This window comes from Drosophila subpulchrella, unplaced genomic scaffold, assembly GCF_014743375.2.
Source record: "Drosophila subpulchrella strain 33 F10 #4 breed RU33 unplaced genomic scaffold, RU_Dsub_v1.1 Primary Assembly Seq422, whole genome shotgun sequence".
Classification (NCBI taxonomy): Eukaryota; Metazoa; Arthropoda; class Insecta; order Diptera; family Drosophilidae; genus Drosophila; species Drosophila subpulchrella.
The window spans coordinates 516492-526391 of NW_023665638.1; the positions used below are offsets into that span (position 1 = coordinate 516492).

Consider the following 9900-nt stretch of genomic DNA (forward strand, 5'->3'; position numbering starts at 1 on the left):
ATAGACCGCACAATAGCGCAGGGAATACTCCGGGTCAGCCAGCACCAGAGCCGATGGAGGTCGATACCTCCTCCAGGTTTAAACAACCCACAGCATGGCAAAATAGGCAGTCAGCGCGGTTTCAACAAAAAATATACTTCATGCCGCAAGAAAACCCCGACGGCGAAGATTATGACTCCGTTGCTCAGGCCTGTGCCACCGAAATAGACGATGAGCTGGACACAGAAGACTCCTGTAATTTTTTAGGGTAAAATCCCCTGCTCCCTTACATAACACGTACGGTAGCAGGTGAAGAAATACAATTACTAATAGATACAGTCATTTCAAAAAATTATATTACTCCAATCCCGGGGCTGAAAGGCATCGTGGCAGCGGAAAAAACATTCACAGTGAAGTCAATCCATGGCTTTACTAAAATAGACAGAAAATGTCTTGTTTCAGTGTTTAACGTAAAAACACCCTCTTTCATATTGAGTAACCTTAGAGACTTTGACGGTATTATCGGGCTCGACTTGCTTAAACAAGTGAATGCGAAACTCGATTTTACCGGCAATGTCCTGCACACAAGCAACGGAAACGAAAAGATCCGGTTTACTAAGGCAGAAAACGTCAACTTTATTAAAATTGATGATGAGGACGTTCCCTTGGCGATTAAAGCCACTTTTGATAAAATGATTGAACAAATTAAGTTCTTCCATTTTCAGGTCTTCTCAGTTCAAGCTTTAAATGCATAGTGATTGTATAATTCGCTATATGGGAAAAAGAAACATGAGTACGATATATCGTACAAAAAATTCGAAAATGGTCCATCACCTAAAATGCTGTTATCGATTAATCGTAACTATCTGACCCCATTTTTATGGCGGGATAATGCAATATTTTTAAATGTTCACCTAATATTTAAAATATTTCTTTTCCGTTTTTTTCGAAAACCATTAAGTTTTCGGAAAAAATGACTATAACAAAAAATATCCCTTTTATAAATATCTTTTGTTTTTGTCTGAGACATTTTTTGATTTTCCTTATATTTTCGGAAAAAACAGCAAAAAACAAAAATTTTTACGGCTTTTACCGTTATTTTCCAAGATCCCGTTATTTGCGCCAACTTTGAGTATTTTTCCCGTAATCAGGACCCAAAAAGACGTTGATATGGAAAGTTTGAAAAAAATCGGGCGTTGGAGCTAAACGGAAGTTTATCCCTTGCGCTGCGTACAAGGCTACGGAATCTAAATCTGAAATCCCAATTCTCTATCTTTGATAGTTTCCACGATATCCACGTTCATATTTACGGTTTCTTAAAGTTCGTGGTCGTTAAAGAGGGCGTGGCAAACTCTTTTTCAGTCAATCGATAGGTATTGATGAGAACAACACATTTAAGTTAAAATTTTTATTCTAGCATCAAAACTGTAGGATCCACAGTTATGGGCGGCTTTTGGGCGTTAGAGTGGGCGTGCACTCTGCTGAAACAAACTTGTGCTGCGGAGGAATCTCAGGAATCTGCATGCCTAATCCCAGTATTGTATCTCTTATAGTTTCCGAGATCTCAGCGTTCATACGGACAGACGGACATGGCTAGATCGACTCGGCTAGTGATCCTGATCAAGAACATATATACTTTATGGGGTCGGAAACGCCACCTATTTTTCTTTCCTATAGCCTAGTACTCATATCGACGAATACTGCGAGCTAACAAAAGGAGTGAGCGAGAGGCAAACAGGCGGCTAAAGCTTTTCGTCGGATCTGTTTTTAAGCGCGGTACTCAGATGAGCTAAGGAAATACCAGAATAAATACCAGACTTCGCGAGTGAATTTTCGATGAACGCCGTTAGCCGCGGCCCAAAGAATAAGAAATTTAATTTTTGGTGGTGTTCGTGCAGAACCGGTGGGAAATTAAAAATTAAAAATGGTAGAAAAACCCCAAAAACGGATAAAGGAGGTCAGTGCAGATGAAAAAGGACGCCTTATCCAAGCTGTTGCCCATTACTGTAGAACTTAACCGACAGGAAGCAATACCACAACGGGGCAAATCCGCAGAATAGTTGACGTGCTGGAGGAGAACCACTAGAAAATCCCAGTGGGAAGGAACATGGGACATTGCTTAATCTCCGCCGAGTAAGACCAGGCCACATGCATTGCGGGTGAGCTTTGAAAACTTCGGTCACACTACAAATATTAAGATTTTTCGACTTAGCCGATTTGAGTACTAGGCGTATAGACGCCATGTGGCGTTTTAGTGAAAGTTCATAAACAGCCGATAGGAATGAACGCTACCCTTCAGTTCCAAAAAAAAAGTTTCACTTGTGAATCACCTTGTTAGTCCCGTGGGACATGTCCTCTTGCACAAGTGAAGAACAAGTGATGCTCCATATAGAAAATTGTATGGGATGTCCGCATTTTCACAAGTGAAAGTTCAAATGAAAATTTTTCGAAGTCCCACTGGATTTCACTTGTTCCTTAACTAATTTATCGTATGGCTAGTCACGTGCCTGTGACACGTCCCACGTGAAATCACTTGTGAAAGTCAGAATATTTCCAATGAGTTTTCTCTTATCAAATCACTTGCAAGTCCTTGCGGGTCCTCGGAGTCCTTGGCCAACGCTAATGAAAAAATGTATGGGCACATGATTAAAAAATGTGTTTTACTTGTTTATTTGTATATTTACCTTTTAGAGCTGTGTATAAACGGTTTGCGGTACAAACAATTTCATCATCCACTTTGACTAACGGAACCAATTGAATACCTACCTTATACCTTCAACATCCTAAACTTAATGTAGCACCTACCTGACTTTATTATATTAATTAACTCTGCTGCGCACAATTAAAATGGATGCTTTCCTTTCCTTACTTGATTTCTTTTGTTTTCTCTTCGCTGTTGACGGGTGCCACTTTACCTATACCCTTTCTAAAGCGAAAAATATCTAACGTTATAATTTTTACTTCTTGAGTAAAAAATACGATAAGAATTTTTTTAAATGTTAATACTAAAATGTTTTAAATATTTAAATCAATTTAAACGGACTAAATTTCTATAACTTAACTAAAACATTATATTGTAATAAAAATGAATAATAAGTAAAGACAACATTATAAGTAAATTCAATTTACTAAATTTTACTATAATCAAATAATTTAATTTTACTATAATCAAAAAGTTTACTTTTATAAAACAATATTAGTTGTTTTTTTCGATATACAATAATGCTCCTAAAATATTAGGGCATTCACATGTCGCTGCTCCACGAAAATTTTTACGCCAAAATGTTAGCCGCTAGCCGAACATAACAGAGAGTAGCAAAAGAAATAACGGGTCGGCCGAAATTTGTCTCTGCAAGCGCGGAGTGCAGGCAGATTATAAGACAAGAAAGAGAGAGAAATCTCAGAATGTCTGCCTCTCTTTGTTGCACGATCGTTTTTGTAGGCAGTCTTTTACGCTGCACCGACTGCTCTGCTGACGTCAACAGCGGCACAGCGTTATGGGCACAAAAAAAAAAAAAAAAACTTTTTGCCTTGAGCCATGTCACCGCGTCCCTACTGCAGAACTGAAGGGTAGGTAGTCATTTGTGTGGTGTGCAATCTCGGAAACAGTCGATTTGCTTCATGTATATCTCAATTCCTCTTGCACTCCCTTTCACTTAGTGACGGGTAGCTGATAGTTGAATAGCCACAGTTTTGGGCGGCTTATGGGCGTTAGAGTGGTCCTAAAACAAACTTGCGTAGCGCAAGAATCTCTAGAATCTAAATGTTTAATTTAAATTTTAAAATTTTATAGTTTCCGAAATATCAGCGTTCATACGTAGGATTTTGCGAGGGTTGTGGGCGTTAGAGTGGGCGCGGCAAAATGTTTCTTAGGTCAATTGATTTTACCTCGTATTGGCAAGTGCAATTTCAGTAAACGTTTTTTTTTCGAATTTTTCACGTAACAATCTTGGGCTGCTTATGAAGTTAAGGAATCTTAACCTGAAGTCCCAGCTGTCTAGCTCATATAGTTTCCGAGATCACAGCGTTCACATGGACATACTCGGCTCGTGATCCTGATCAAGAATTTACTTTTACCAGACTTCACAGAACACAGTACAGCCTTTTACTCTACGAGTAACGGGTAAACGGGAGTAATTATTGCATACCAAACAAATCGCCCCTAGCGTTTTTCTCAAAATCGGTGTCGCAATTTTAAGCGGATTTTTGTTCACATAGAAAATCGCTGAAGCGAACAGCTGATAGGCATAAGCCAACCGTATCCGAAGGGAGAGGACGTGCAAATTCAGATGCTCCGAAAAAAATGTAAAGCAACGCAAAACTAAATAAAATTTGAAATGTACGTCAATTTAGCGTCGGCCTGTTAGCAAAGAAAGTGGAATGGTGGAGTTTGGAACATGAGGGCTCTTTTAATTTTTAAATTTTTTCGCTATTTGGGAACCAAATCGATAAATCTAAAATGCTTAATTGCTTAAGCCTAGTACTCACCTCGACGAAAACCGCGAGCTAACCATAGGAGTGAGCGAGAGGTAAACAGGCGGCTAAAGCTTTTCGTCGGGTCTGTTTTTCAGCGCGGTACTCAGATGAGCTAAGGAAATACCAGAAGAAATACCATATTTCGGGAGTGAATTTTCGATGAACGCCGTTAGCCACGGCCCAAAGAATTAGAAATTTAATCTTTGGCGGTGTTGGTGCAGAAGCGGTGGGGAATTTAAAAATTTTAAATCAAAGAAAAACTCCAAAGACGGTTAAAGGAGGTCAGTGCAGATGCAAAGGACGCCTAATCCAAGCTGTCGCCCATTATTGTGGGACTTGACCGACAAGAAGCAATACCACAACAGGGGCAACTCCGCAGAATAGTTGAAGTGCTGGAGGAGATCCTCTAGAGAATCCCAGTGGGAAGGAACATGCCGAGTGGGACTTCGCTCTCTACATGGACATCCTGCCGAGCGTGTCCTCGCAAAGAAAGTAAGATCTGGCCAAAATAATTTGGTTGCGTTGTACTAATAGAAGGATCTTTTTAGCAGAACCAATAGTAATATGATCTCCGAAGTCCTCTCCATTAGGACTCCGTACACCATAACCATCAGCTACTTGGCAACTTAAGCGGAGCTGGAGGACGCGGTGGCTTCTATACGGAGGAGGGCGCCCGCTAAGGAACAGTTGGAGAAGCCATGGCCAGGATGCTGGGCGACTTCCTGCAGCATCAGCGGATCAACCCCGTTCCCAATCCGGCTCCCACTTCCTCAAGGTCCAATATGCCCATTGGGACTCGGAGCTGGAATGCGGTGGCGCGGGAAAGATGGCGAAGCATTTGTGGGACGTTAAGGAAGCTTTAAACTACAAATTTACATAAATAAAAACATTCGTTGAACATTCCATTTATTTTTATTTTACTTTCTTTGTGTACCAGCAGACTCCTCCTTATTAAATTTCTCCAATTGATTTGTTTTCCGATTGGCAACAAGCCCAGCCGCTTGACAGTAGGACCATGCTACATGCATTGCGGGTGAACTTTAAAAGCTTCGGGCACACTACAAAGAATAAGATTTTTCGACTCTTGAAACTCTTAGCCGATCTGAGTACTAGGCTTTAGAAAGAAAAAATCTATCGATCTAGGTAGGTTTGGTTCACATTAGGGGCCTATTAATGTTAAAAAAATGCATTTGAAAAATCGCGCCCCCACAATTTGGTTAACTGCTCCCCTCACAGAGGTTGTGCCAATATGCACGATATACACGTCTGAAAGTTTCATCAAAATCAAACCCAACTTGAAACTTGAATTTTTCGAAAACTGTGGGTTTGAGTTGCGTGTAATTAATTAAAAAATTAGCTAAAACTATGCCCCTTCGAATGTGATACCGTGCAAGTTGGCACAACCTCTGCGAAAGTTGTAAAAAGTTATAGAAAGTTAGCGTAAGATGATTGTCATGGCTAAGCTATTTACATTGTGGTTCATGTCTCAGTATCCGATGGTACGGTTTCTGGATTAAACGGCTTTTTATTAACCTATCTATCATCCCCAACTGTAAAGTAATTTTCTCAAAATCTATTGGTTTGATTTTGATAAAATTTTCACAGAACACTCCTTAGATTATCCCCTATCTACCCATATACAATATGTTGGCACAACCTCTAGGAGTGGAGCCGTAGGTAATTTCATTTTCGCCCCCCTTTTTTATATGGGAAAAATCAGAGGTTGCTTCACTGTTAGGCGATTTTCTCGAAAACTGTGGGTTTGATTTTGATGAAACTTTCAGACAAGGAGCTTGAGTAAACCCTTTACAGCTTGGTTTATCCTGCATATTGGCACACCCTCTGTGACGGGGAGCAGTTAACAAAATTGTGGGGGCACAATTTTTCAAATGCATTTTGTTACGAACTGCTTTTTTCGGTGGCAGTGCCGCTAGCTCAGTCTTTTCTCAAGGCAGAGTACCCCTAATGCCACAGCTCGCAACATAAGTATCGATAACTTCACGGTCTCACATTACTAAACTATCGGTCATCACTAATGACAAAAAAGTAAACAAAGGAAAAATCTGCAAATATTGACGGAAAAATGGATTACTTTTGGTGGCTATCGATGACCTAGCCAAGCGCTCCCACCCAACCATGGATGCCCTCGAAGTGCTGCAGGGCACCACCCATTCTCTGTCGGCAGGAGCCCCCTCCTCGCAACTACGACGGTTCCATCTCCCCCATTGGGAAAGTTTACTCACACATTGTGGGTATTACAAAGGTTTAATAAATATCGTAAGTACAATCGTTTGTATACATGCTCCTCTTAACAGATCTATCCTTCCTCAGCCTTTAAGACCGAAACCTGGCCGCCGTCTCAAATATTTACGCGGTCAAAGCAGAGGATTTGTTTTGCAGGAAAAGGGTACAGGCGCCGCGGAAACTATGCTCTACCAGTCATGTATTGGTAGAGCTCGCATGGAAACACGGCCCTCAAAGGAACATACGCGATGCGCGTGTGTATGGTCACCTAATCCTGAGGAGCTCCAGGGGAAAAGAAGGGACAGGCCAAAAAGGTACGTAACTGCACTGTAAGCTATACCATCTAACTAATGCTCGCGACCTTTTTAATTTTAGGCAAACAACGAGGACAAATAAGGCTCTCGGGTCTAACTCCGGATAAATTCACAAACAGGGAAGTAAATATCAATATATATATAATCAAGGTACACGTGTATTTAATTTTCCTAAATTTCAGCCACTATTGGGCCGGACCTCGAGGCGATGATAGCCCGGGCGGAAGACTTCTCACCGGAGGCCAGCAGCGATACAGGTCTCCAAGAAAGAATACTTGCGCTCTCCGGTGAGTTGTGCAAGGGCAGTCGGAGGTTCGGGCACCCGACAAAATGGCGGTACTTCTCAACGCCGCGATGCGACGGCTGGAAGTCCCCGAGATGAGGTGGACGCAGTACACCGGATCGGACTCACCGGGAAATGTTTGATGTCGTCGGCGTCGACTGCGAAAGGCTTTTCTGGCTGGTCGTTGGTACGAGTCGAACGGACACCGGTTGCTGGGCAGCCAAGTCGTGCTGTTGGGTATGGCGAAGTCGCGCAGACATCAGTGAACTCCCAAATAAATATTCCGGGGCCCTTTGTGTTGGGACCCCGGCTGCCTTTATAAATGATTAATATTAAATACCGAACTACTATATAACTTTAACATCACTCACTATTTAATTTTAAGCACAAACAAAATTTATAGTATCACTTCTAGCTGCATCTGCCTGGTTGGACAGTATGACCGCGATTATCTCGATATCTGCTGATCATCGTTCATACCCCGCGCCATATTACATGGCCTCTCTCAAAATTGGGTCATTGGATACATGGGTCCATTTAAAGTAATCCCAGAGCGAACCGGGATTAATCTTCAAATGGCCAGATCGCCCGCAAGACTTATCCTGCTGCTGCAACTATCGCCCTTTCGACCTAACCTATCGATAAAGTCCCACCCATTCGACTCCAATTGCAACAATTTTTGAAACATTAATTGGCCTCGGATGTGAACCAAACCTACCTAGATCGATAGATCTTTTCTTTCTAAACAATTAAGCACTCTAGATTTTTGGTCTCCAAATAGCGAGAAAATTTAAAAATTAAAAGAGCCCACACGTTCCAAATTCCACCATTCCACTTTCGTTCACGGTCATAAATTTGAACACATTCCACAACTAGCGTTCAGCAGAACAACATAATACTGATTACTGAATACGATGTTTTTAAAGTAATCGACTTGGAACAAATGGTATCGATGAATCGCGTTAAAAACAGCTGTTCGTTTCCATTGCTGAAGTTGATATGGACAAATGTACTCATATTTTCCAAAAAAAAAAAAAAAAATAATATATGGACCAGTTCGGCCACCAAACGAAGCGTACTATTTTTTGGATCCTTTTTGTACTAACCAAGATGAATGACTTTTTTCATCATGGATAGTGATTAAGTGCGTTCAGCAGAAGGTTAATTCTTTTCAAGATGAGATCAATTACTGGGTTCCTAGCCATTGGAAGGCTCTATGGGCCTACACCAATATAAATTTCCTTATAACGTTCAAATGCATTTTCTTCTGAAAAAATCCCGAAATGCCAAGTACAAAAATCACCTTACCTCGTAAAAAGCACTGAATAAAAACATTGGAATACTAAACCGATTTGCGTTTGCGGTCCCATTTTCCTCTGAAGCGTGTTGTAGCGACCTTTTCCCGTCTCTTTCTAGCACGTTTATTTCTTATGGTCGCTGAAGCGAAAACCCCTTTATGTGAATAAGGTATTAATTGCTCATTTGAGCTGACGTATGTCAGTCTTGCTCGCACTTACTTAAAGTCGTAAAGTCTGAGAAAAAATTGCTCTAATTGATGAGCTGAACAATGCAGTGAAATAACCCCATAAGCAGTATTTGGATTTATATGCAAAAAAATTGATAAACCGAGGACTCCCAAGTCAGTATGCGTCAAATGTGCATTTCGGTTAACTTTCTTTTGAAGTGATAAGAGATACCACGTTATAGCCTAGTATTCACACCGACAAAAACAGCGTGCAAACCATAGGAGTGACTGAGTGGCAAATAGGCTCTGTAGAGAGGGGCATGCCATGTGGGACTTCGCTCCCTACATGAACTCCTTGTTCTGGCCAAAATAATTTGGTTACCTTCTACTAATATACATTTTTTTAGCAGAACCAGCAGTAATACGATCTCCGACGAGCTCTCCATTGGGAAATCGCTAAACTCCATTACCACCAGCTACTTGGCAGCTTATGCGGAGCTGGAGAACGCGCTGATGATGCTTTAGAGAAGAGACAGCTGGAGGAGCCATTACCAGCCATTGCCAGGATGCTGCCCAAATTCGTGCAGCATCAGCGGGACAACACCGTTCCCAATCCGGCTCTCACTTCTTCAAGGTCTAATATGCCTATTGGGATTCGGAGCTGGAAGGAAGCTTTAAACTAATAACTTACATAATTAAAAACATTCGTTGAACATTCCACTTATTATACCCGTTACTCGTAGAGCAAAAGGGTATACTAGATTCGTCGGAAAGTATGTAACAGGCATAAGGAAGTGTTTCCAACCCCATAAAGTATATATATTCTTGATCAGGATCACTAGCCGAGTCGATCTAGCCATGTCCGTCTGTCGTCTGTCTGTCCGTCCGGATAAACGCTGAGATCTCGGAAACTATAAGAGCTAGGCTATTAAGATTTGGCATGCAGATTCCTGAGCTTCTTGCGCAGCACAAGTTTGCTTTAGCAGGGTGCCGAGCCCACTTTAACGTCCACAAACCGCCCAAGTGTAAAAAATTGTAAATATGAACGCAAATATCTCGGAAACTATCAAAGATAGAGAATTGAGATTTCAGATTTAGATTCCGTAGCCTTGAGCGCAGCGCAAATTTATTACGCGAAT

General features: G+C 41.3%; 1 protein-coding gene and 1 long non-coding RNA gene across 3 annotated transcripts; one reads left to right on the forward strand and one right to left on the reverse strand.

Moving 5' to 3' along the window:
- Positions 1-313: 313 nt before the first annotated feature.
- LOC119562337 lies at positions 314-1409 on the reverse strand. The gene is made up of 2 exons (XR_005221804.1): positions 480-1409; positions 314-411 (listed from the first exon to the last, which is right to left on the reverse strand). It is a non-coding gene; the product is annotated as an uncharacterized LOC119562337 (long non-coding RNA).
- A 5072-nt stretch (positions 1410-6481) lies between these two features.
- On the forward strand, positions 6482-9487 carry LOC119562333. Of its 2 annotated transcripts, XR_005221800.1 has the most exons (5): positions 6482-6732; positions 6787-7013; positions 7075-7136; positions 7196-8763; positions 9172-9487. XR_005221800.1 is itself a non-coding variant. In XM_037875496.1 (3 exons), exons 1-3 carry the CDS (start codon positions 6592-6594, stop codon positions 7118-7120), a joined length of 414 nt encoding a protein of 137 aa, XP_037731424.1. In that variant the 5' UTR covers positions 6482-6591; the 3' UTR covers positions 7121-7657. The 2 variants fall into 2 exon arrangements, 1 of the variants encoding a protein (XP_037731424.1); XM_037875496.1 differs by lacking the exon at positions 9172-9487 and having other exon boundaries at positions 7075-7657.
- The last annotated feature ends 413 nt before the right edge of the window (positions 9488-9900 follow it).